This window comes from Malus sylvestris, chromosome 5 (genome assembly GCF_916048215.2).
Source record: "Malus sylvestris chromosome 5, drMalSylv7.2, whole genome shotgun sequence".
Taxonomy (NCBI): domain Eukaryota; kingdom Viridiplantae; phylum Streptophyta; class Magnoliopsida; order Rosales; family Rosaceae; genus Malus; species Malus sylvestris.
In genome coordinates this window covers 21,539,726-21,566,928 of record NC_062264.1, presented here as the reverse complement: position 1 = coordinate 21,566,928, position 27,203 = coordinate 21,539,726, and the positions used below count along the sequence as shown (strand labels likewise).

General features: G+C 36.6%; 1 protein-coding gene across 8 annotated transcripts in view; it reads left to right on the top strand.

The window, feature by feature from the left end:
- The first annotated feature begins 11,814 nt into the window (after nt 1-11,814).
- The window catches only part of LOC126621730 (serine/threonine-protein kinase TOR-like), a 39,705-nt gene continuing 24,316 nt past the window's right edge, over nt 11,815-27,203 (top strand). For 3 of the 8 annotated variants that reach the window (XR_007623178.1, XR_007623177.1, XR_007623176.1), the window contains exons 1-30: nt 11,820-12,213; nt 12,565-12,903; nt 12,988-13,062; nt 13,359-13,630; nt 14,153-14,312; nt 14,437-14,580; nt 14,710-14,879; nt 14,993-15,197; nt 15,275-15,454; nt 16,086-16,238; nt 16,513-16,634; nt 16,768-16,867; nt 16,961-17,056; nt 17,303-17,433; nt 18,261-18,363; nt 18,440-18,622; nt 18,869-18,961; nt 19,082-19,117; nt 19,497-19,595; nt 19,686-19,784; nt 19,916-20,078; nt 22,009-22,133; nt 22,245-22,297; nt 22,961-23,084; nt 23,190-23,375; nt 24,055-24,207; nt 24,279-24,431; nt 26,477-26,548; nt 26,706-26,834; nt 26,941-27,002. Coding sequence is in view for 4 of the 8 variants with exons in the window: in XM_050290307.1 (XP_050146264.1) it covers nt 12,094-12,213; nt 12,565-12,903; nt 12,988-13,062; nt 13,359-13,630; nt 14,153-14,312; nt 14,437-14,580; nt 14,710-14,879; nt 14,993-15,197; nt 15,275-15,454; nt 16,086-16,238; nt 16,513-16,634; nt 16,768-16,867; nt 16,961-17,056; nt 17,303-17,433; nt 18,261-18,363; nt 18,440-18,622; nt 18,869-18,961; nt 19,082-19,117; nt 19,497-19,595; nt 19,686-19,784; nt 19,916-20,078; nt 22,009-22,133; nt 22,245-22,297; nt 22,961-23,084; nt 23,190-23,375; nt 24,055-24,207; nt 24,279-24,431; nt 26,477-26,548; nt 26,706-26,834; nt 26,941-27,002 (4,100 nt within the window). In the remaining 4 variants the exon portion in view is untranslated. Of the gene's footprint in view, nt 12,214-12,564; nt 12,904-12,987; nt 13,063-13,358; nt 13,631-14,152; nt 14,313-14,436; nt 14,581-14,709; nt 14,880-14,992; nt 15,198-15,274; nt 15,455-16,085; nt 16,239-16,512; nt 16,635-16,767; nt 16,868-16,960; nt 17,057-17,302; nt 17,434-18,260; nt 18,364-18,439; nt 18,623-18,868; nt 18,962-19,081; nt 19,118-19,496; nt 19,596-19,685; nt 19,785-19,915; nt 20,079-22,008; nt 22,134-22,244; nt 22,298-22,960; nt 23,085-23,189; nt 23,376-24,054; nt 24,208-24,278; nt 24,432-26,476; nt 26,549-26,705; nt 26,835-26,940; nt 27,003-27,203 lie in introns of all 8 variants that reach the window. The other 5 variants (XM_050290307.1, XM_050290306.1, XR_007623179.1 and 2 more) reach the window with 5 other exon arrangements.

Sequence of the window (27,203 nt, the reverse complement as noted above, 5' to 3'; positions counted from 1 at the left end):
ACTAAAATTAGAAAGTGAACCGAGGAGGTGTTTTACGAAATTGACACTTTTCAATGGGGTACATCCATTGGTATGTGACCGAACTAGCAACAGCAACTTCATCCGCAAGGTGAATTATCAAGTGTACCATAACGGTAAAGAATGATGGCGGAAATAGCTTCTCTAGATGGCATATAGTTAAGGTAATGCTTTTTGACAAGCCATTGAACAATTCTTCAGTTCCAGTTTTTGAACTAAGGTGGCGAAACAATCTGCTCAACTCTAACAATATTGTAACAACCAATTTCGATAACACTTATTGTATTGCAATAAGGAGGAAGACATGCATCAACATATGATAATCGTGGCTTTTCAAGCCAATTAACTTCTTTTCTTGAATATTAACACATTTGTTGATATTAGAAAAGTAGTTGTCTAACACCTGAATTGATTCCAAAACCTGGCACAACATTGTTTTCTCCCCAGGTTTCATATTGTATTATGTCGCTATAAGCTTTGTACAAGCACCATCTGTCTGTGGATGGAGATTATGCCTAACGTCCAACTCTATGAGATCAGCTATTGCCCTAATACCATCTTTAGTCTTCCCTTCAATTTCCAAAAGAATTCCAATAACATTTTCAGCTACATTTCTCTCTGTATGCATGACATCCAAGTTATGTCGTAGTAGGAGATCCTTCCAGTAAGGCAATCCAAAGAATATAGTCTTTTTTGTCCACTGACCAACAACGTGTCCATCATCATTCCACCCCTGCTTATGACCACTTACCCTTGCACCATTGCCAAATTTGAAGGTCAATCTCGTCACTTCCAATGAACAATCCATGGCAATTCTTGATTTAGGGGGGTTTCGAAATTCTTGAGATCCATTAAAAAAAATTATGTCTCTGATACCTGTGTGACATCAGCAGCCATTGTCTATGTCCCATGACTGCAAAAAATTTTCCCATGCTTAAGCCGTAAAGAATCGGTGTCATCACCGCAAGTCGAACAAGCTTTCTCACCACTAGTGCTCCACCCTAAGAGCATGGCATAATCAGGAAAGTCATTGATAGTCCACAATAAAGCAGCACGCATGGTGAAGGTTTCTTGACGATGACTATCATATGTTCGCAAACCTGTCGTCCATAAATGTCGCAAGTCATCAATTAGTGGCTGCAAGAAAACATCAATTGCATCACCAAGACTTTTTTTGCCTGGAATTAGGAGGGACATCATGATATAAGGTTGTTTCATGCAATCCAAGGCGAAATATTATAATCTACAACTAAAATAGGCCATATGTTGTGGGGTTTACCATGCATACCAAACGGATTGAATTCATCGCTTGCAAGCCCAAGACGAACATTGCGACACTCCCTTGCAAAATCTGGATATGTATTATCCAAATGCTTCTAAGCCAAAGAATCAGCAAGGTGCCTTTAAAAACCATCGTTAGTTCTAATCTCTAAATGCCATATCATTGACTTAGCTGTGTAACGAGACATGTACAACCTTTGTAGTCTAGGACCTATGGGAAAGTAGCGTAAAACCTTTTTTGGTACCTTGATACATTGGATCATTCTTGAATTTCCCTTCCTTTGCTTATATCTACTAGCGCCACACTTTGCACAAACGATGGCATTTACATGCTGTTTCCAGAATAACATGCAATTATTTTGACATGTATCTATGTTCTGGTAATCCAACCCCAAAGCCCGGATAATTTTCTTTGTATAGTACAAATTTGGAGGAAGAGTTTCGCACATAGGAAAATGCTTTCTTATTAGTGTCAACACTGAACCAATTGTAGCATCACTCATTCCATATAACAATTTTGACTAATATAATTTCACCACAAAATCCAACTTTTTCTTCCTACTACCTGGATATAATTCTCCACTTGCTTCTCATAGAATGTTGTCGAATTGGTGCACATCAATTATTTCGTCACACACAGAAGAAGATTCACCAACATGATCTGACTCATCCATATGCATATGGTTATTGAAAACATCATGAAGCATCACTTTTTCAAGGCTTCTTTCCTTAAGAGCTTCGGTAGTTGGACTTGATATGTTATCAGAAGTATGCACCTGTTCGCCATGTTGAACCCAAGGTTTATCTATGTAATAGGGATCCATACCCTCGACATAGAGGTGTTCATCGACTTCAAATGGATCACGATAAAACATATTGCAACAACACTGACAGGGGCACTTAATTTTTCCTTGAAAGGCAGCAACGTCTAAAGCGTTACTGATGAATGCACGCCTGCCAATCAAGTATTCATTGGTTGTCCTATTCAGATGCACCCATTATTTATTCATCTTTAGCTACAAGCATGTATGAAATTATAAGACATGATTACACAATAGGATTAGTGAATTGAGACAATCAAATAAAAAATTTCCTAAAGATCCAACCTAATTAGGGCCGGCCCCGAGAATTTAGGGGCCCTAGGCCTTCGAAGTGGAGCCCTAAAATTCTCTGATCTGTGGTTCTTTGTATATTGATTTGTATAAAAAAGAATTAGCTAAATACATAAAAAGTTCTATTTTCACATCAAATATCATTAAAAATTAATATCAAAAGAAGATAAATATACAAATAGTATTTAAACATTACACGATTCACGTTTTTAGACACAAATGTACTAAATGTTTGCAGTCAAGTGTCTAAGATTGAGAGTGAAGAACAATAAAACTTGATTGACGAGTATAATAAATTCAACACCAATTGTTTCTCTTGTGTTTTTTTTTTCTTCTAAAATCAACATCACACTAACGAATTGAATATTAAAATAATCCATTGAATAAAAAGTTATTGAAAAGAAAAATATAAATTCAAAGTTTTGATTACCTGAAAGTACAATCTTTAAGACCATATGATAGTTGGTTTAAACATTCAATATAAATGGAGAGAATGAGAAATTGGTTTAAACATTCGATAGAAATGGAAAGAATGAGAAGTTGAAAGAAAAAAGATTGCAAAGAGACTTGAGTTTTATAACTTTATATGCATTTGGACAGATGGATTGGGAGTTGGACAGATAGATTGGCGGTAAATTTGAAAAACAAGAAAAATCTAGTGACTGAAAGGCAACTTCGTGTTTCAAACTCAACACCTCAGAGAAAAATGAAGTCAACATTTCCACTACACTAACAAATGAATTATGATATTTCTTACTTTTTTTTGCATTTATATGTTAATTACAGGATATAAATTTTTTTTGGAGGCCCTTCCGAAGTGGGGGCCCTAAGCACGTGCCTACTTGAGCTACCCTCAGGGTACCTAATATCCCAAAATTCACAAACCAACTAACACCATATATGATTTACATTGAAGTGGCTTATTCACTAACGATCTACACTACTCTGAACAGAATTTTGTTTCACTTCAATGAACTCCATTTGAAGTCTACTACTGAAATCCTACAACTTACATTGCCAGAGACTTATACTTGTTGTTTTATTCATACTATATATCATATCACAAAGAAAATTTCACCAAACAAATTGAGTACCAGCAAATCATATAAACAAAACAGTTTAATCTCTCTCCCATGTTTTTTCGATTATCCAAGCGAGCCACCAAATAAGAACAAAAAAAATAAAAAAAAACATATATAAAATTCAAATACCTGAAGAAAGCCACACCAGATGTGCGATTTGGAGCAAAACGAGGAGTTGAGTAGGAACTAGGCACCGCCCGTTCAGAAATGACTGGGATAAAGATAATTTTGTGTTTGTAGTTCTGATTCCTCTACCCAGATGTGCAAGCTTGGATTTTCCTCTGCCAAGATGTGCAAGCTTGGATTAGGACTTTTCTTTGTGGGTAAAGAGGAAGTCTGAAAGCAATTGCAAGCATTTTTTATTTTTATTTTTTATTTTATTTTTACTTTTCTTTTACTGGTAACGTGTCATAAGGCTTGCGTTGTCATGCTGTGAATTCACTGAATTGTGCAGTATGAACCAAACGGGAAACATAATTATAAACCAAAAAATATATAATGCTGGGAGTATCTATATCATGGGCCAATTAGAAAGAAAATATTATCATATTGTAATACTACATAAGTTGATAAAAGGGCTGAAGAGGAGTCCAGCATAGCATAAGATAATTATATTTTCAAACACCAACAAAATATAACATAATACAAAATATAATATTTGTCCACGTCGTCGTTGCTTAAAATCTCAATGGTAACATTCTGCATATTTCGTGAGTTCATCTGTGGGAGAGACAGGCCTCTAGGACAAATTTGTGCTCGACAAGTGTGTGGTTCTTCAATAATAATGACAAAACTAGTAGACTCTTCAATTGTTGTTTCAGCAGAAACCAAATTGATAGGGTATTGTTCTGTCCTACCCGGGTATGCCCATGCTGGCAACACACGTCCTTGAGGTGCGCGCACGCATCCATTATTAGAGGGTAATGCGTAGCCAAGGTGACCATCATTAACAATAGTAAGAATGTATTAATTATCAATAAAATGAGGTATGCGCCCGACATTAACAGGTTGTCGTGGACGTTGAGCTGGATGATTCGTTGTGGAATTTGCTGTTGTAATGTTTGAAGCAATAGACGAATGTGATGCTGGAGATTCGGTTCCAATTCTAACTCCTCGACGTCGCCTATCCCCCATTCTCAATGATGTAGAACTTGATCAAATTCAAAAGAAACACAAGTGTATGAAGCAACCTTCTAATTTTCCATAGACAAATTAGTAAAGGAGTGTGAACGTTTTATACTAGAATAAAGGCACAAATCCATAATTGTGCCAAAATATTCTTTTGTTGTAGAGTGATTTATTATTTATTAATATTTACTGGACACAATTTGTAACATCCCACATCGCCCAGGGAAGTGGATCCTTTAAGCCTTAAATGTATATTCACACCTCCATTAGCACGAGGCCTTTTGGGAGCTCACTGGCTTCGGGCTCCGTAGTAACTCCGAAGTTAAGCGAGAAAGGGGTCAGAGCATTCCCAAGATGGATGACCCACTGGGCGTGGTCAGGGCTCAAAGCGGACAATATCGTGGAAGTTGAGCCCGAGATGTGGTGGCCCCCGGGTCGGGGTGTGACACAATTTCTAACATTAGTGTCATAAAAAGGAATTTATAATTATTAAGATATATTGTCCATCTGAAGACCTAATGGGAAGTAGAGTGATTTATTATTTATTAATATTTACTAGACACAATTTCTAACATTAGTGTCATAAAAAGGAATTTATAATTATTAACTCATCTGTCTATCTGAAGACCCACTAACTTTTGCACGGAGACCGATGACCCTAAGGGCTAAGGGCACAATTGTTGGTTATGTGTCACTACATGAAGGACTTTTAATACAGTAAAAAAAAACACTTACAATAAAGCCAAAAAGCATATCACCAAATATCAAAAACAAACCTGTAGGAAGATAAAAATCTAAAAAGCAATTAAAAAAGATACGAATCTAACAAACATTCATTGCAGATGGAAATGATCCATTGTAAATCTAAAACACGCCACTTAGTACTACGGTCTAGTGGTATTCTTGTTTACTTGTAAGTGAGAGATTTGAGGTTCGGTTCTTACCAAAAACGAATTTGAACAACATTATTGCTAACTTATTTTGAGGCTAAAACACTGCACAGTAATAAACAGCTTCATACCATTATTTACCACAATTTTATAAATTTAATTTTTTGGTGTGCTAGAGGTAAAGACAAACGAAAAAACACATATAGTGTTGCTGACAAACAATTTTTATAGACACAAAATGTTTTTTGTGCCCATCTTCAGTAAAAAAAGTTGTCATCTGACCCCACTCAACAAGGTTTCCGTGCCCATTACTATTTTGTGTCGTTTTTTTTTGTACATTGGGCACCATTTATGGTGCCCTCTATAGAATGGGAACTATCTCAGCCTTTTGGTGGTCAAACTGACACAAAATTCTCAACTGTGTCCTTTATTTTGTACCCAAAGCTCATTTTTCTTGTAGTGATCACTCAAGTTCGCAGGCTTGCTGAATTAGAAGATTATGAACTATATGGGCATTGGAAAAAGTACCAAAAGCAAAAAAACGAGTGTAAGATCTATATAATTCATTTCCCACAATTAGTGGTGTCCATTGTTATATGGTAGGTTCTAAATGAACATATATACTCGAATATATGTTTGTATATAATATAACCCATACATGCAAACCTACATAATTACTGTGTGAAGTAAATTATGTTTAACCGATACATACAATTATAATATCCAAATTTATATATGCCTGAAGTTTTTTTTTTTTTTAAGAGATCGACATTTGGATCTTGCTATTATTAGAAAAAGCAAGTTCACATATTTACATAGAAAAGTGCATCGGTTTGGATATTTATAGATTGTGTACTAAATTAGTACCACACACTTCAAGATCTTTTTCCATGGCAAAAGTTTTTCTTATAAAGGATATTTCAAGAAGGAAGAATTGGACACGGGATTTCAGGTGTAAAAATAAATGTTCTTAACCGTTAGTTGGAAACATTTTTCTCTTCATATTAATGGGGTTAATTTAGGTAATGAATCTTCAATAATTAATAGCAGGAAAGTTTAGAGAATGAGTACGTAGTTACATGCAATTTGAGAAAGAGTATGTAAATTAACCCGATTAATATGAGCATGTAGTTACATGAAATTTGAGGAATGGGTTAGGATTGGGTTCAACCTCTAACCCGCCCAACCTATATAAGTTGTAAATGTAACTACAGTGGGCACATTGACAATTATTATAAGTTTAAGGGGAGAGTTGGTCAAGATAAAAGGACAAAGAAGAAATCGATAGTGAACAACAAGTTCATAGAAGAAATCGACAAGATATAAATCACAAATGCAACTATTTCATTTATTTGCAGATAGTCTTTGAGGGAAATAATTGTCGAAATTGACGACTCCCTCCATGATGATGTCAAACAACTCACACCTTATGAGAAACCTGGCTTGGGAGAAGCTTGGTGGAGACAATGGAGGGTTAGAGAAGTAATTATGCATACATCGAACATGGCTATCTTCCCTGTCTCGATTAACTCTTTGTTGGCATGACAAAGTGCCACCGTGTTTCGGCTCATTTTGCACTTGCTCAACCTCTAAACGTCTCTGGAAGTGCTGATACATAGCCTTTGCCATTGCAAAAGTAGCATTACCCTCATCAAACGAGGAGTTATCATTCCATGGTTGGGCCATTATGGTTTTGTGGTTGGGAGATTTTTGAGAGTAAAGGGATCAGAAGCTTATGTATTATGAAATTAGTGTGATACCATTTATATAAAGAGTGAGTGACATTAGAGATGACGATCCAACGAGTTGGCCTGAGATGCGAAATCTTATCTTGTCTAATTTCGAAGAATGTGTCAATCAGATAAATAGGCCAACAATTAAGATTGAAATAAGATAAATCCAATCCAACGGTTGTTATGAAATGAAATCTTATCTTGTTTGATTTTGGAGAATGTGCCAAACAGATAAATAAACCAATGGATGAGATTAAGATAAGATAATTCAATCCAATGGTTGATATGAAATAATATCTTATCTTGTTTGATTTTTGGAGAATGTGCTAATCAGAGAAATAAACCAACAGATGAAATTGAGATAAAATAATCCAATTCAATGGTTGTCGTGAAGTGAAATCTTATCTTGTCTAATTTCATAGAAACATACTAACGGATGAAATTGAGATAAGAGAACCTAATTCGACAGTGCATAAGTGATGAAATCTAACTTTGTTAGAATTTGAATTTTATTAGGTTGAAAAGTTCATTAAAAAAATTTAAGATAACAAGTCCAAAAATCAACTTAAGAAAAATTAAGACAAAAATAAATTTATCGCGTAATCAAATTACTACATAAATAAATATATAGTCCCATTTAGACCCTAAAAGAAATATAGCCTCTCATTGGGAAAGATTATTTTTTAGAGTCTCATAGATTCTTCGGAACTCTAAATTTGGTTATATCCAACACTTTTCTAGCCCCATATAAAGTCTCTCATTGGGGATGCTTTTACAACTTCAACCATGAAGTTGTATCATCCTAAATTCAACTTCAACCATGAAGTAGTATCATCCTAAATTCATTTGTTGTTTTAGTACTTTTGCCTTGTGAAAAGGAAAAAAATGGTGTATTAAGAAAAGAAAAAAAAGGAAGAAAACCTCTCTCTAAAAATTCTCCACTTTTCTTTCTCTAAAATTCTATATGTGAAAGACTTTCCCAGCAACTTCGCCGCAGGGCCTAGCCTTTGACTTGGGTGCTAGAGGCATCCATCCTTCCTCCCTTCTTTCTTTCATTTCTTAATATCCTTTCTTTTCTCAGTTACCTCCTGAGTTTTCTCAGGTTCTCTTTCCTTTGCCCTCTCTCTTTTCCTCCCCTCTCATCTCATATGCTTCTCCCCCTCCTTGCCTTCCTCCTCCTCTTCCTTCACCTCTTCTAGTTTTCTCCCTACCTTTTGAATTCTCGGTTATTCCCTGAGTTTAATCTCAGTTTTTCTTGAGCCGAGTCTCAACTATCCTGGGCTTCATGTCCCTTATCCGGCGTTTTTTTCCTACTTTTACTGCTTTCTATCTTTTATTTCCCTTCCTCCCTCCTCAGTTGTGATACTTCTTCCCCATCCCATCATGTGCTCAAATTGGCAGGCTCTGATCAGAAATTGCATATCAGATCCACTTCCTTCCTTCACTTCCCCTCCCCTAACCCATATGCCGGATCTCCATCGAGGCCAAGTGTTGGGTATTTTACATACCCCTTAGCCTCACTTTCTTCCCATATGTTACTTTGTTTGTATATATTTGCAGGGTTTTGTGAAGGCAACTTGGATATGGTGTCTACTTTCTCGGTTCAGAGTTTAGCTTCCTCCGAGGATGTGACGGCGACGGTGATGTGGTCTTTGTTGCTGGAGGTCAAGGTTTTTATTGTTTGTTTTTTGCAGCCTTTGGGCCTAAGTTTGTGGAGGCCTTCCCGTTGTGATTTGGGTTGTTGCTCTTCTTTTGCTTGGGCCTTTTACTTTCTGTGTAATTGTTTACTCGGCTTTTTTTGGGCCTTGTACTATTTTTATTTTAGTGAAAGTTGTCTTCGTGATGAAAAAAAAAAGAAGGAAAAAATGCGCTATACAAGAAAATGATTCAACTCTATTGATTTAGATTCTCTCCAGAACCCCTCACTGGGGATCAATGCATAGTAACCGTACATCAAAGATCGTGCGGCCACAATTTTTTCTTTTTTTATATTTTCATGCAAAATGAGGCTGCTTTACTTTTAAAAATATAAAAAACATTCAATTATGGCCGCACAATCTTTGATGAATGGTTACTATGCATTGATCCCTGGGATCCCCAATGAGGGGATCCGGAGAGGATATAAATCCCAACTCTATAGCCAGAGATGACTGCTTTGATACTATTTGCGAAATCAAACATGTATCCTAAAACGTCGAATTTTCTTTCAATTATTTGATAAAAAAGCACCCATTCAATAGTGTTATTTTTACATAGTTCATCAAAGGTATAAACTATTTCCCCATAAATTAGTCAAACTGGAAAGGATGCATAAAATTTCTCGAAGATTCGACAATTCAATCTATTTTAAATTCTGATAATATCGTTGCCATTTAAGTTACGCACATGACTAACTGTCAATTACACTAAATATAACTTGAACTGTTAATTACGTTAATTACGTTAATACATAATACACCCCAAATTTTGTGTGATATGATCCTTGTGGAATATTCATATGCACAAATACAATAAATAACTCCGATCACAAAAGATTGATCTTCTTTTTAATCAACGTAAACTCGACATTAACTTTTTAGTACATTTACATTCCAAAAAAGTTACTTTGAATTTTTTTAGAAAAATTACTAGACGAATGCATGATAACTTTGAATTATAAGCGGTTCTGTATAAAAAAAAATAAAAAAAAAAAAAAAAAAAACTTACCCTTTATGGTACAAGTAACAACAAATTGATAAAAAAAGTTTTTGAGTTTTGGTATAATGAATCAGCATGATTGGCCTCGAGTGGGCACCAAACCATAGAATTAACAAGATTTAGGGCGTGGAAGTGTTTTTAAAGTTGTTAAAAGCGGTTTTAGAAAAAATATTTCATACAAAAAGCACACAACTGTTGCTTTTGATACAAAGCACTTTAAGTGCTTTTCCAATTCCAGGATTGACTTGCATTTTATTAAAGATTGGTTCAAAAACTATTTTTATAAAAAAACGTTTTTAACTATTTTAAAAACAGTTCCAACCAGCTTGCCGCCGAGCCCACCAACAAAAGTCAAAACAGATCATGGACAGAAATGACACGAGGGTTTGGGTTGATAGATGGATCCCCCCCATTCCTTTTGGGAGACCGTCCCCGCTGGGGTCGGTTCAAGTTTCGAAAAATCTAAAGGTGAAGTCTCTTATTTGTCCTGTGAGCGGGGAATGGGACTTGGATTTTTTAAAACCTTTCTTGGCGGATTCTGAAGTTGAGGCAATATTGGATTTGCACACCGGCGATCCGACGCTGAAGGACAGATTGGTTTGGCCTTATGAAAAGTGGGGGTCTTATTCTGTCAAATCCGGTTATTATTGGAGTCTCAATCATTCTATTGACCGCAGCCTTCAATCTAACAGGTTGGCCTCCATTCCTTCTACCTTATGGAAGACTGTATGGAAGTTGAAGGTTCCTCCAAAAATTCGAACTTTCATGTGGAAAACCCTGCATGCGGCTTTAGCTACCATGAAGAATTTATATAATCGCAGATCTTCCCCTTCTCCCATTTGCCCTCTGTGTAACTCCCTTGATGAGACCATTGAACATCTCTTTCTTTTTTGCCCATGGGTGGAGGTGGTTTGGTTTGGTGGAATGTTGAATCTGACACCTAATAGGCAGCATGTTTCGAGCTGGGCTAGTTGGCTCGTGCAAATGGGTGAGGTTGAGAATGGGTCAGCGGAGGTGAGGATTAATCGGATTTCATATATAGCTTTTACATGCTGGCATATTTGGAAATCTAGATGTGAATTTCAGTTCAACAATCAGGTTATCTACCCCGGCAGGATGGTTGCTGCTGTCTCCCGATCGGTCTCGGCTTACCAGGAGACAATCTTTAGGCAGAGCTCCATCTCTGTGCTCAACCAATCGAGATTGGGTGATGGAGTTCAGTGGTCTCCTCCGATGCAAGGTATTATCAAAATAAACGTGGATGCTAGCTGGGAGGCAAGGACGGGTGTGGGTTTCACGGGGGTAGTGGCGAGGGATGAGCATGGTCTATTTTTGGCTGCTTCTAGGCACAAGATTAAGGCTACTGGTGCTACTATGGCGGAAGCTTTGGCCATTATGCATGGTTGTAATCTGGGGGTAAGCAACGGATGGAATTCGATATATGTTGAATCGGACTCTTTCGATGCAATCTCTTGTTTGAGGGATCCGGCAAAGAAGGGCAATTGGGATGATTTTCCCATTCTCAGGAAGTGCTTTAGATTGGAAAGGGCTTTTCAAGCTTGCCGCTGGTCTTGGGTTCCAAGACTGGCCAACTCGGTCGCAGACTGTTTGGCGTCGCGCAATTGTAAGGAAGTATGTGATCAAGTTTGGGTCATCAGACCCCCATCTTCCCTGATCCATGTTTTATGTAATGATGGCCTTCCTTGCCCTCCGTAATGGCTTTTTGGTAGTTAGAGAAGAGACGCTTTAGCATTTGGTGCGGCGTCATGGTTCCCTTGTACCTTCTTTTTCTCCTTTATGCTGTATTGCTGTGTGTTTGTTAGCCACTTTGGTTGGCTTTCTTATTCTTGTTTGGCATCTTTGCCCGGTTATGAATTCTCTGTTTTCCAAAAAAATAAACTCCAAAACCCTTTTCCCCCTTACGCTTTCGCCTGCGTTAAATTTTAAGCGTAATCTGGAAAACTATTGCTACTTTTAGCCGCTGCAACTACTCGTAACGTCTATATTTCCCATCGTCTCCGGCGAAAGAATCAATCTGCCGTTGCTTTCCCGCCGGAACTTCGATGCCTTGAAGATCCGATTGCAATTGGATATACAGAGAGAGAGGGAGGGGGAGAAGTTGGGGTTGTAGGATTTGTGGAGGCTGAGCCAGATGGCGGTCTCGGGGCAGTCCCTCAGGTTCTGCGGCCCCGCCTCTGCCGGACCCAGCGGAGGCAGTTTTGACGCGCTCAATCACATCCTTGCTGACCTCTGCACCCGCGGCAGCCCCAAGGTCAGTACTTTGTTCTCTCTATCTCTCTCTGTTTCCTATTTTCTGTTTGGTTCCCGAGAAATTCAAAATTTTCACTTAAGTGGATAACTAATAGGTTTAGTGGATAGTGCAAGCTATGAATTGTGCGAATAATTAGGTATTGAGTTGGTGTAATTGGAGCTATTATAATAGGCCAATTTTAAGCTCACCTCACTCACTATAGGCAAATTTACGAACTTTCTCAGTCACTCTACTCTGTAAGGCTAATAGTTTTGAGTGCCCTATGGTTTTCGAAGATTAACTGAAAAAGTTTCTTTTATGCTTGTTCCATAACAGAGGACATAAATATGCTTAAACTGTGTTGTTTCGCAGGATGGGGCTTCGCTAGCTTTAAAGAAGCATCTGGAAGAAGAAGCCCGTGACCTCAGCGGAGAAGCGTTTTCGCGTTACATGGATCAGTTGTATGATCGAATTTCGTCTCTTCTGGAGAGCAGTGATGTTGCAGAAACTTTGGGAGCTTTAAGAGCTATTGATGAGTTGATAGATGTGGTGCTGGGAGAGAATTCTTCCAAAGTTTCAAAGTTTGCTAATTATATAAGGACCGTTTTTGAGGTGAAGCATGATACTGATATTCTGGTCCTTGCTAGTAGAGTTCTGGGCCATCTTGCCAGGGCCGGGGGAGCAATGACTGCAGATGAAGTGGAACGCCAGGTTTGTTACATTTTTGTGTACCCCCTTGACATAACAGAATTTGATTTAGAATAGTCAAGTATCTGATAAGCCTTCGTCTCTTAGATAAAAATTGCTCTTGATTGGTTGCGGGGGGATAGAGTTGAGTATCGCCGTTTTGCTGCTGTGTTGATCTTGAAAGTAAGTGCTACAATTTTTACTTTTGTACTCATTTATTGATTAGCAGCCAACCCTGTTTAGTGGGTAAGGCTTTGTTGTTGTTGTTGCTGCTGTTGTTGATTAGTGGTTCTGAGTTTGTTTCTCCGAGGAGACTCCATTTATATTCAAAGAAACTTTTCATATCATCCCATCAAGGTTCTATTCTAAAAAGCAGTTTCATATCACAGAACTTTTGCTTTTTAATTTAAATTTTTTTTTTTGCTATTCTCATTAAATTTTGATATAGGACATGGTTCTGTAATGTTTTCTTATTATAGGAAATGGCAGAAAATGCTTCAACAGTGTTCAATGTTCATGTACCTGAATTTGTTGATGCTATTTGGGTTGCTTTGAGGGATCCAGTCTTGCCTATTCGAGAGCGAGCTGTGGAAGCTCTACGTGCCTGCCTTGGTGTTATTGAGAAACGTGAGACACGCTGGCGTGTGCAATGGTATTATCGTATGTTTGAGGCTACCCAGGATGGGTTGGGTAGAAATGCTTCCGTTCACAGCATACATGGTTCTTTACTTGCAGTTGGAGAGCTTTTAAGGTTGGTAGAGTTTGTGACGAAGTTTTTATTTTTATTGGTATTATTTCCTAATGTAAATTTGATTGTTATTCACTAGAAGTATCATATGTACAAGATTGGCCAAACAAAAATGAAACCCTACCACGCATGTACAGATGCGCACCACGATGAATTTTAGCTTGTGTTGATCAGTTCTTCAAGAGACACGTGAACATATGTTCATGCAATTTTAACTACAGTTTTGGTATAGACTTTGTTATTGTGCACATTCATTTATGAATGTGATGGATTCTTTCTGGTCTGAATGAGGTTTTTGCATTAATTTTATGTGACCCTGACGTAGTAGTGACTATTTTATTAGGTGGAGTTTAGGAAAACCAAAATGGGTACACATGGTCACAATCTGTGAGCAAGTAAAACCTAAATTATTTTAAGTCATGTGAGAATGTACATGTTCTGTGTTACTTTGTGCTACCTTGACATTTTGACCCAGCCATCAACTGCTCCTTCATCAGTTTAAAAAAGTTAATTTCATCTGGGCAGGAATACAGGTGAATTTATGATGTCAAGGTACAGGGAAGTTGCAGAAATTGTCCTTAGATATCTTGAGCACCGGGATAGGCTGGTTCGCCTGAGCATAACTTCGCTGCTACCTCGAATTGCTCATTTTCTGCGAGATCGATTTGTCACAAACTACTTAACGGTTTGTCAACTGTCCTTTATTATTATATTGTAACTGGTGGGCAGAATGGTTCGGGGCAAAATCTGTTTCATTTATATTTACTGTTTGTCATCCTGAATGTGTAAGGATATGCTATTTCTTGCAGATATGTATGAACCATATTCTTGCGGTTTTGCGAATACCGGCTGAACGCTCCAGTGGTTTTATTGCCCTTGGGGAGATGGCTGGTGCTTTGGATGGGGAACTTGTCCACTATTTGCCGACAATAACATCCCATTTACGTGATGCGGTATGTTGACGATCATGGTCCTCACCATAATATTTATCTTTGCTGTGCTGTGTATGTAGGTTGTAGGTTATGAGTTGTAACTGTGATAGTGGACACATCTCTGACTGTTATTAATCATTTGTTCTCCAGATTGCTCCACGTAAAGGTAGACCCTCTCTTGAGGCTTTGGCTTGTGTTGGAAACATAGCAAAAGCAATGGGGCCACCTATGGAACCTCATGTTCGTGGTCTTTTGGATGTTATGTTGTCTGCTGGTCTTTCCCCTACGCTTGTTGAGGCACTTGAGCATATAACTACCAGGTAGCCTGGGGTTTTCAAGAACTTCTCCTTGCACATTGCACAATTTTGGTGATTAGTCTATGTCTTCCATGTGTGCACTGACTAGTTCCCTGTTCAATTGGTTGTTAATTCAGTATTCCATCTTTGCTTCCTACTATCCAAGATCGGTTGCTTGACAGCATTTCGGTGGTTCTTTCAAAATCCCACCATTCTCAGGGAAGGTCGGCCGTTGGCATGGGCAGAGGAAATTTAATGAATATCCCTCAGCAAGTCTCAGACGTCAGTGGTTCATCCCTTGTGCAGCTTGCTTTGCAGACTCTAGCTCGTTTTAATTTCAAGGTTTGTGTGAAAACCATTGTCCATTGTGAATCCTAAATGCACCTTTAGTCTCTCACAGAAGCTGGTATATGATTTAGGGCCATGACCTTCTTGAGTTTGCAAGAGAATCAGTTGTTGTATATTTGGATGATGATGATGGAGCCATCCGGAAAGATGCTGCCCTATGTTGTTGCAAATTAGTTGCAAATTCCTTTTCTGGTGTGCAATATGCTTCTGATAGGTCTAATCGGGGAAAACGACGACGTCTTGTTGAGGAGGTTTGGTTTTGAACATTAAAATTTATGCTAAACATTCCAACCTTTGATTCTTTTGAACCATTTGTAAGCTGTAAAACCAATTTTGTGCTTGTCTAGTTTATTCAATAGTATGTTTATTCAATTTATCTAGTTTCTCTACTATGCTCAACTTATTGGTAGGAAAGATCACGAAAACTTTCTATCATTGTGTATTTTGCCTATAAATGCGTACCTTTTGGTTGTACTCCTTCAGTTCAAATATGCTGATATGGGTCATATGACAACTATTAAATATGTCCATTGGCCATAGTGTGGGGACCTTCCTTTTTTGCCTTCTTTGCAAATTGGAGGCTTGTAGAAGGTAATAATCTTTATGAATGTTTTGTATTTCACTCCTTTGTTATTGCCATCTTTGCAAATTGGAGGCATATAGAAGGCATTAATCTTTTAAATGTTTTGTATTTCATTAGATATGCATTAGACTTGAGAATTTGGATTGCTTTTTTACAGTCTGCTATTATAATTATAATTTGTCAATGTCTTTAAAGTAATGTATCATGTTAAGTCCCAAAATCTCATTGAATAGTCATGTTAGTTTTCTTTTTCTCCTTCTTGGTATATGCCTGTTACCTATATACTGGCCTTTCTGCAGATTGTGGAAAAGCTTCTCATTGAAGCTGTTGCAGATGCTGATGTTATTGTTCGCCATTCAATATTTTCCTCCCTTCATGGGAATAGAGGATTTGATGATTTTTTGGTGCAGGCTGATAGTCTGAGCGCAGTTTTTGCTGCTTTGAATGATGAGGTGTGATTTTTGCTCTATATAGACGTGTACATGACTTAGTGTTATATTGGAAATGTAGGCGTTGCTGCTTATGCATGTGATATTTGATGTTTTTCTTTTATTTTGCTTTTGTTTAGATATTTTGCTTAAAGTGTTATAATTGTGCAGTTTTCATGTACGGTTTTTGCTGGAATGTATTGAATTTTAATTTGAAATTACTTGTAATGTAGATTTTGTTAAAATGATCTGTCCTTTGTGTTATCCATCTTAAAAAAATACTATGATGTTGTTATAGGATTTTGATGTTCGAGAGTTTGCAATTTCTGTGGCTGGGAGGTTGTCAGAAAAAAATCCTGCGTATGTTCTTCCAGCACTTCGTCGGCATCTCATACAATTGTTGACTTACCTGGGGCAGAGGTGATGTAAACGGATTATCAATTTTGTTTACATACATTTTTTTTTAATAAATACGTGGTTGCTTAAAGATGATTTTAATGCTAGAATGAGCTGTTGAAGTGTCAGATATTGACTTCTCTTGCTATGTCAGCAGTGCAGACACCAAATGCCGAGAAGAAAGTGCGAAGTTACTGGGTTGTTTAATACGAAACTGTGAACGACTAATACTTCCATACGTTGCTCCGATACACAAGGTTTAAGTCATTTAGTGATTGTTTATCTTAGTCCCCTATCATTTATAGATCTGTTTTTTTCCCTTCTCTCATAGTAAATATCTGATTGTTCAGGCACTTGTTGCAAGGCTTACTGATGGCACTGGTGTGAACGCAAATAATGGCATTATTAGTGGAGTTCTTGTAACTGTTGGGGATCTGGCTAGAGTGGTGGGTATATTTGGCTTTAGTACTCATGGTGTTATTAATTTGTTTTATTTGGATTGAAGGTTGGTAGGTGGTGGGTTTGAGGTGTCTGATGCATGCTGAAGAACATGAAAATGTGTTAATTTTTCTTTTGGTGACAAAACAAAAGCAAATTTATTGAATACGAAAAGTAGTTCTCTCTGTTATATAATTGTTTTGTGTTGTGCTGATATAAATGCTGTTCTCTTTTTTGTTTTGACTTCTGTCTAGGGTGGTTATGCAATGCGAATATACATTCCTGAGCTTATGCCTTTAATTGTTGAGGCGTTATTGGATGGAACAGCCGTCACCAAACGGGAAGTGGCTGTCGCTACTCTTGGTCAAGTTGTACAGAGCACTGGGTATGCACTGTGTTTGTTACATTGCTCTATGATAGGTTCTATTATATATATTTTTTCATTTTCATCTTTAATCTTGGGTTAGAAACAGCTTCACTGAGGCTTATGCTTATATACTTATTTGATGTGCATATCTGATTGAATAAATATTTAATTGTCAATTTGGTCATTAAACTTTGAGCTTGTTTTCCTTTTTGTTTGTCAATATTATAAAAGAGAAACAAATTTAGTGTAGGTAGCACTACTCTGAAGTACTGATACCTTGCTGAGTTATTGTTAGTAGTATTCAAGTTAGTATGTGAGGTTATGTGGACCACGCCTCCTCCCTTCCAAACAAAAGATTTCATGGCTACCTAATCTTATGCCCAGTAACTGTTAATCTCAAATATTAAGTTGTTAAGAAGCCCTGCCAACCATAGTTAAATGGTATGAGCCGACAATAGATAATATTGTATTAGGTCTTGCATGTGCTCTAGTGACCTAGGAAGATGGTGGACTACCTTATTTTAATGGAGCCAGGTTGTCACTTCTTTATGATTGCATCTCTTTGGTTTTAAGAAGCTTGTTTGCTGGAGAGCGAGACTTGTCGATGGTAAAACAAGGGTTGAGACTCTAGTTCCTGAAATTGCTTTATGCATGGCCAACCACTTCCATAAGTGTATAATTTTTTCACTTATATTTGGGGGCTGTGAACCGTAGAAGATAGACTCAGTCCACGTATTGGTATCATGGAGCAACTATTTGAGATACTTTGTTGGCATCAGGTTTCATGAAGTTCTGTATTACATTTTGGTTTGTGTTAAGAAACTTTTATTCTTTGATTTTGGCAGGTATGTCATAACGCCATACAATGAATATCCACTGTTACTTGGCTTACTCTTGAAGTTACTGAATGGTGAATTAGCATGGTCTACAAGACGTGAAGTACTAAAGGTAACTTTTTAATTAGATTGCATGGTTGTTAACTGTAGCCATTTTTTTATGTTAACCTGTTCTTGGGCTTCACCAGGTTCTCGGAATTATGGGTGCTCTAGACCCTCATGTGCATAAACGACATCAGCAAAGCCTGCCCGGTTCACATGGAGATGTTACATGTAGTGCCAGTGAATCTGGTCAACACATTCAATCTGTGGATGAATTGCCTATGGACGTGTGGCCATCATTTGCAACGTCTGAAGACTATTATTCTACGGTAGCACATCAAACCTGCTATGACTTTTGTATTTTATTTTATGGATGTGTATATATAATTACATATATATGTGTGTGTGTGTGTATTTGATTACAATGATGCTCATCATTGTCGCTGATTGCATTTGAGTTGTCTACACAATCAATGGACAATGGTGATCCATAACTTAAAATCCATTCATATATATGCATATCAATATGATAAATGATTGTCCTTGTTGTTTGTTAACATATGTTATGACCACAGGTTGCAATCAACTCCCTCATGCGTATACTTAGGGACCCTTCACTTGCTACTTACCACCTAAAGGTGGTCAGATCTCTTATGTTCATATTCAAGGTATTTAGCATATAGTAATGTGGTTATTGTTTTTCTGAATTACTTTTCTTAGAAGATTTATATTCTTATTATTTGTGTAGTTCTTGATGTCTCATGTTATCTTTTTTGTTGCGAGGTTAGTCAATGGGTCTTGGTTGTGTTCCATACTTACCAAAGGTCAGTGTATAAACATTTCAATTGTGATTTGTTTCGTTGTATGTTTTACGCACATGTAGTAACATGTGTGTGAATGCATGTGTACAGACAAGCACATGTATTTTACTGTTAAACCTTAGTTTTGTGGATGTGAATTATGTTATATGTTATCTTCCTTTTTTATACAAAAGGCATTTTAAGTTTCATGCCTTTGGAAGTCCATTTATCAATTTTTCGGTAGAAAAAACCAAGATTCATTTGTCATGACTCTTCTACTGTCTCTTTTTATCTCGAATTACACCTGTTATTTAGCTTATCAGCGGTTTATATACTGGTGCATTTGCTTTTTATGTTGTCTTTTTGGCTTTAAATGATGCTTCTTTATTTTTCTTACCTGTAGGTTTTACCTGATTTCTTCCATATAGTCCGGACATGTGATGATGCTTTAAAGGATTTTATAACATGGAAGCTTGGTACGCTAGTGTCTATTGTGCGTCAGGTAATGTCTTGGCCCCTTTTAAGTTTTCATACGTGTAATCATTGTGGATGATTTCTTGATGATTATATATGGGCATGATGTGCTGTGCAGCATATTGGGAAATATCTGCATGAGTTGCTCGTTCTAATTTCAGAATTATGGTCAACCTTCAGTTTTCCTGCTGCTGGCCGTCCTCAACTTGGTTATCCAGTTAGTTTGACCTTTTCGTTTTGGTTTCAATTGCCTTATCATGAGATTGATCTCTTGTTCTTGAAATTATAGTTTTTTTTTTTTAAAATTCCCATTGTGATTATTTTCTGTTCTCCTGTAATCTTTCTCAGGTTCTGCATCTGGTGGAGCAGCTTTGCTTGGCTCTCAATGATGAATTTCGAACGTACCTTCCGGATATTCTTCCATGTTGTATTCAAGTTCTAAGTGATGCAGAACGGTATAACGATTATACTTATGTTCTTGACATCCTCCATACCCTTGAAGTGTTTGGTGGTTAGTACTCTTCATTTTTAATTACCGTGAATATCGATATTTATTGATATTAGAAACTTATTTTTCAAGTCCTTATAAGACTGGATTAGCTTGTTAATGAAATGAAAGTATCATAGATATTTGAGAATCAAATTGGTGACTTGAAGAATTGGATGGAGTGTAATAGAACTTTGGAAGGTTTTAAGGGAGTGGGAGTAGGTGAACTATTTTTTGAGAAGAAAAGAGTAGGTGAACTATGGGTCCGAGTTAGATACTGGCCAGCTCATTGGGCATCTGTTTCGACTGAGTATAGGGATTATGCTCACTCTTCTATAATGATGGGTGGGTTAGCAACTGTAAAATGAGTTTAGTTTCAAGTTTGATTTTTGTGAATTAGTCCTATTTGAGAAATCTAGTTTAGTACTTTAGGTTTGATTTTAGTTGGTGGATTTCTTTTCCATTTTTTGTAAATTCTGCTGTTAATAATTAATTTGTTTCTTTACAAAAAAGAATGGTGCCTTGAATTTAAGGAAAGTGGTTGTGTGGATATGCAATTTCTGGAAGAGTAAGTGCAAGAAAGAATCAGATTGGGAAAAGAAGGAATTTCATTTTGTGAGTTACATGTAAAATACAAGCAAGAGTTAGAAAATTTGACCCCTTTGTAACACTCTCGAAAGTAGAATATTCATATTTAAAAGTCCTGCTTGATTATTGTTTTCTTTTTTCTCAAGATAGTAGAACCTAAAATAGTGGGCAAACGTATGCTCCTATTATTGCCCATTATTTTAGAACAGTTCCTTTGTGTTGATTATGAGAGTTATTAAAATAATGCCTGCAGGTGGTTTTAATGTATGATTCTAATTTCTAAATCATGGTAAAGTGGGAGTAAGAGGATTTGATTTATGGATGACTTAATAACTGCAGGGTTAGAGAGACAATTTGCTGAAGATAAAATGGTTCCTTGTTGAAAAAAACTGTACCTTTGTATTGTTCGTAAGCTGTATTAATGTAGCTGTTGGAGATACATGTTAAAAACTTGGAATAACTCAGGGTTCCATTGGTGGGAGCAAAATTACTGCATATAAGCACGACTTGAGACTCATATTCTACAATCTACGAATCAATTAAGCATCAAGTGATGTGCATATATTGGTTAACAATCTGGGTAGTAATTGGATGACGATGAGTAGTTACTGACCTGGAAACGTCAAAGTGATTGGGTATGAAGTTATTAGACTGATGGAAGAAAGGCTTCCATCGATAAGCATAAAGCTCTGGGATTATTTGTTTTATTTGTGTCTGCTTTCTTATAAATAGATTAGTCATCATATGTGGATGGAAATTTATAGTGAATGAGCATCAGATTTTTAGATACCTTATAATGTAGCATTTATAAGTTTATAACTGATAGCTTTATTGGTAGTAATTGGATGACCATGAGTAGTTACTGACCTGGAAACGTCAAAGTGATTGGGTATGAAGTTATTAGACTGATGGAAGAAAGGCTTCCATCGATAAGCATAAAGCTCTGGGATTATTTGTTTTATTTGTGTCTGCTTTCTTATAAATAGATTAGTCATCTTATGTGGATGGAAATTTATAGTGAATGAGCATCAGATTTTTAGATACCTTATAATGTAGCATTTATAAGTTTATAACTGATAGCTTTATTGTAGCCTTTTCTATTTGGATTAATGGATTGTGCAAAATTGCTTGTTTTCGTTTTAGATGGGAAATATAAGACTTTTTGGTCTTCTGTTTCAAAGGTCCGTATGGCTGGCTGTTTGGGACTTTTAAGTTCCAAAGGATATTATGGTTTCCTCTGTTGGAGGCTTGGAGCTCAAAAAAGCATTTTGTTAAGCTTCGTTTTTACCATGATGAAGATATGAATCTGCTATTTTGGAGTATATGTATGCCAACATGTAAAGACTCATTCAGTGTCCAAATGTAGGAACATTGGATGAACATATGCATCTTCTTCTTCCTGCACTCATTCGCTTGTTTAAAGTTGATGCCTCAGTGGACATAAGACATGCTGCTATTAAAACTTTGACGAAACTGATCCCTCATGTGCAGGTTGTCATCACACCCTCTACTCCTTTTGTTTTTTATGTACTTCAGTTATATTTGGACATATTGTTGTTCTTGAACATGTTCATCGTAATGTGTTATTAATTTTTTTTTCAGGTTACTGGTCACATATCTTCTCTCGTGCATCACTTAAAGCTAGTCTTAGATGGGTCCGGTTCCTTTCATCACCTGCCCATTAGCTATATGATCTGATCTTTGTGTGCAACTGTTGGTCTTTCTAGACATTGGTTGAAAATTGTCTTCAAGTTTCTTAAACACACCCTCCTATTTTATATGACTATTTTAGACTACTATATCCTATATTTTTTTTGGCTACTATTATTGCTTGTTTTAGAACTGATTCCCCTTCCTTTGCAGTGAATCCCAATTAATGATAGCTTGCTTCCATTTCATTGTAATTTTTTTATATTTATTTTAGAAATATTTGTTTGAGACATCATTTGTACTTTATAATATGGATGGTTAAACAGTTAAAGTCAAGACTTCAACTTTGATCTTTCTTTAACTCAGTGCTCATTCTGTCTTTCTGATTCTGTTATTGCATTGCCCTAAAGTTGAGGATGTGTGTTATGTTTCACAATTTCCAGGCTTTCCATTTTGTGTGGTTGGTGTGTATCCCCTGAATATGTCTGAGGGTGTGTTCAATGGTTTTATGTTATGAATAATTTAGGAGAACCTTTTCTTCTGTTTGATGTTATAACTTGTATCTTAAGACTTATCTGGGAATCTTCAGTACCATGGAATTTAGGTTCATATTTTGTTTTTTAGTTACTTATCTAACACTCATAGCTGTTTAAACTTTTGTTTTACAGCAAGAATGATGAGCTCCGGAAGGATGCTGTTGATGCCCTTTATTGTCTAGCTCATGCCCTTGGGGAGGACTTCACAATTTTTATCCCATCAATACACAAACTTCTTCTGAGACATCGCGTAAGGGTCTTCCTCATTCCCTAACTTTATTGCCTTATTTTTTCTTTTAAAAAGAAATTATTTGTGATTTCTTACTTCTGCTGATTAAGTAAAAAAATTATTTCATTTCAGCATAAGGAATTCGAGGAAATTGAAGGACGGTTGAAGCGACGTGAACCTCTAATTTTGGGGAGTACAACTATTCAAAGATTAAGCCGACGGCTTCCAGCAGAGGTTATTACTGACAATTGGAATGATTTAGAGACTGACCCTTATGATGTTGGGTCAGAAGTGCAGAAACAACTTCGAGGCCATCAGGTATATCTCTCCCTTGATTACACGTTCTGTAAGTTGCATGCTATAGTGTTTCACACTGCTGTAGTCAAAATGTCTTGGAAGATCAATGTAGTGCCCTAGAAAACGCCTGGTATGGATTGGGGTCACTATGTTGTGAGATGTTATTTAAATATATGAACATGCTGAGTGTAGTGGGCTAGCAGTTCCTAGGGCATTTAGTTATAATTATAAAATATTACATTATTAGGAATGACACGTCGAGCAGATCATGTCTCGTGTAGCCACTTCTAATTTAGTGGCAACTGTTTTGCAAGCATAGAAGTTGGTGTCAAACACAGTCCATATAGTATATTACTGCGCAACCTTTTCTTTAAACTTTTGTTCTTGTGATTGGTGAATCTTTATTTTGATATTAAGTTCATCTAACTTAGCACGTAATATGGTTGTTAAACATGACAACCTTTCTTTTTATTTGCTATTAGAATTTGCAAGGGTTATATGATATGATCTATTATTTTTCGGTCTACGCTAGTATAAGTGTTCTGGTTTTGGTGTGCTGCTTATGTATGTTTTTGAGATGCATATATCTAGTTATGTCTGATTGGCTTTGCCCTCATATTTATTTTTTATTTATATGATAATACTATTTCTTTTTATTTTGGCTGTAAGTTGATTTTTGACTTATACAAGTTACGTACAGGTCAATGATGGTCGATTACGCACTGCTGGGGAGGCTTCTCAACGCAGTACCAAAGAAGATTGGGCAGAATGGATGAGACATTTTAGTATTGAACTTCTGAAGGAATCTCCTTCTCCTGCTTTACGAACCTGTGCAAGGCTTGCACAGCTGCAGGTATTGCATATTATACTTATTTGTACGTTACTTCTTTTGGAGTTTGCGCTCTGATATCCTCCTTTTTGCAGCCATTTGTTGGGCGGGAGCTATTTGCAGCTGGTTTTGTTAGCTGTTGGGCACAGCTAAATGAGACTAGTCAGAAACAGTTAGTTCGAAGTTTGGAGATGGCATTTTCATCCCCAAATTTACCTCCTGAAATTTTGGCAACACTTCTTAACTTGGTATGTCTTTTTCATTTTATTATTACTCCAAAAATCGATGCAACATATGAAGCTGGACATGAGTCGTGTGATTTTAGCTTGGTGTGCTTAAAGCCTCCGTTGTTTCATGATTACATTTACATATATCTATGTAACTATGTATGATGAATGTATATAATTTTTTTCTGTTGAGGGCGTCCCTTTATAGTTGAAGTAAGAGCGTGTCAGTAACATGTTGCTAACATATGAATGACATGATTATTATCAATTTATCACCATTAGGTCAATTTTATTGGAGGAATTGTGTTTGTCTATTTGTTTGATCATAAATTGATAGCAAAATTAGTTCAACTTTGCTGATTTTTTGTAAGAATGATCCTTAACTATAGACAGCTTGGATCATCAGCTAACTTTTAGGTTGGGCTCACCAATGTGATCTCTTACTTTCCCTTATAAAAATGGATCTCTTATATATAAGTTGAGTCCAAGCTATCTATGTGGGACTGATTTTAAATAAGTGTGAGAAGGTATATTCTATTAGGATTATAATGGAGTGGGGGTAGCAGAACTATGGGGTAGAGTAAGATACTCGGCAGCCCTCCGGGCATCAGTTTCGAATGAGTTCAGGGATTATTCTCTCTCATATAGTGTGGGATATGTGTTAGCAGCCGTAAAATGATTTTGGTTGAGGTTATGTTACTTTTAAATAGATCTACTTGAGAGGTTAGCTAGTTTTGGTAGATGGTGGATTTCTTATCCACTATTTTGTAATTCATGTTATTTTTTAATAAAGTGTTATCGTTTCTTCTCAAAAAAAAAAAAAAAAAAAAAGGATCTCATGGACAAAGATGTCTATCTAAATAAACCTACAGTTCGAATGCAAAAAATTAGGCAAACATTTGTCAAACAAATAATGAAAAAAACAAATTCTGTTAGGAATGTTAAAAGTCACCATCCTTTTGCTCTGTCTAAATTATCATATAGATGATCGAGAAGAAAAGGAATTGTGTATGTTCTACACACACACACACACACACACACACACATACATATATACACAGTCCCCTCCCGTTGAGAGATCCCTCAAATAAGGACACCTTTGTGGGGCCCACTCCACATCGTATTTCAACGATCCAACCATCCATTGTTTAGGTCTTCCTCAAAGATCATCTCCACCAAAAATCACCCAATCCGAAACCATTTGACCATTGAATTAAATGGTAGTCATAATACTGTTTCTTTGAAATTGTATTTGCCAATTTATTGCTAGTATGATTTAAGAATGATGTACTAAAATATAGACGGTTTGGATCATTGAAAAATGTTAAGGAATGAGCACCACAAGGTGTCCCTCAATATATCTATATATATATATATATATATAATATTATATATATATAGTCATAATATTCTATTATTTATGCATATCTATATATATAAACCAAGGTTCTAAAAGACGCTAGGTGCTAGTCGGGCGGCAGGGTGGGGCCTAGTGCCTAGGCGGCTAGGCGGATTTAAATAAATCTATTGTATTTTGTGTAAATAAGTGTCTGTTTATACTTAAAATATATATAATTTCATCATAAACTAGAAATTAGAATGACATATATATTATTAAGTATTGGAATATAATGAAAACATGGGGAGCAAACATATAATATGTGTTTATTTAAGTGTTCAATAAGTCTCTTACAATTTATTGGAAACAATAAAATGCAAAAGGAAACTTATATATTTTCTATTTAAGTGAGTCTCAACCTTGGCAGGTGTTTGGGCGGGCTAGGTGGGTGCTTAGACGGTCTAGGCGGGCGCCTCAGCAGGTCTAGGTGCCCTTTCTTAATTTTCAAACGCCTAGGCATTAATCAGGGCGGTGGCCAGCCACCTAGCGCCTAGGCGGGGATTTTTAGAACAGCGATATAAACTAAATAACTAGAGGTTCTGTATGGAAACATGGAGAAGAAAAAAAAGGAAACTGTGTCCTGCATCAACTTTCTCTTGCATGAGATAGCAGTTCTGTTTCCCTTGTTGGATTTTTATTGATTTTGTTTAATTAATTGTGTCTGAAGGCAGAGTTCATGGAACACAATGAGAAGCCTCTTCCTATAGACATTCGCCTGCTTGGTGCTCTTGCAGAAAAGGTATAGTTAATTTTTTTTTACATTTTTTGGGAAGGCTGGTTTTGTTTTGTTTTTTTGTTTTTTTGTTTTTTTTTTGGGGGGGGTGGGGAGGGTGGTCCCAGTTTTTGTTATCTCTTACATGTTTCACGTATGTTTACTTATCTATTTTACATTTCAGTGTTGTGCATTTGCAAAGGCCTTGCATTACAAAGAAATGGAATTTGAAGGAGCGCGCTCCAAGAAAATGGACCCTGTTGCAGTAGTTGAAGATCTTATACATATAAACAACCAGTTACACCAGCATGAGGTTCGATGGAAAAGAAAATCATTATGCCACTTCCTTACTATATTTTGAGGTTTGATATTTCTGTGAACATTGGCTGCCATTTATTGATAAATTTGTGTTTTCTCAGGCTGCAGTTGGAATATTGACCTTTGCCCAACAAGATTTGGATGTTCAACTCAAAGAGTCATGGTAACTTTTAATAGTATACATTCCAAGAATTTTCTTCCCCTTGTAACAAACCCTTTTTTCCCTGCCTTTCTTTGACAATAGGATTTTCAGGAGCCTTTTCTTCTCTTGAAAATTCCATGCCCTTTACTGAATTGTCATTTATTTTAAAGAAAGCAACTTAGTTTCTACTAACTTTGCAAAAGAATATGACTCTTATAATAC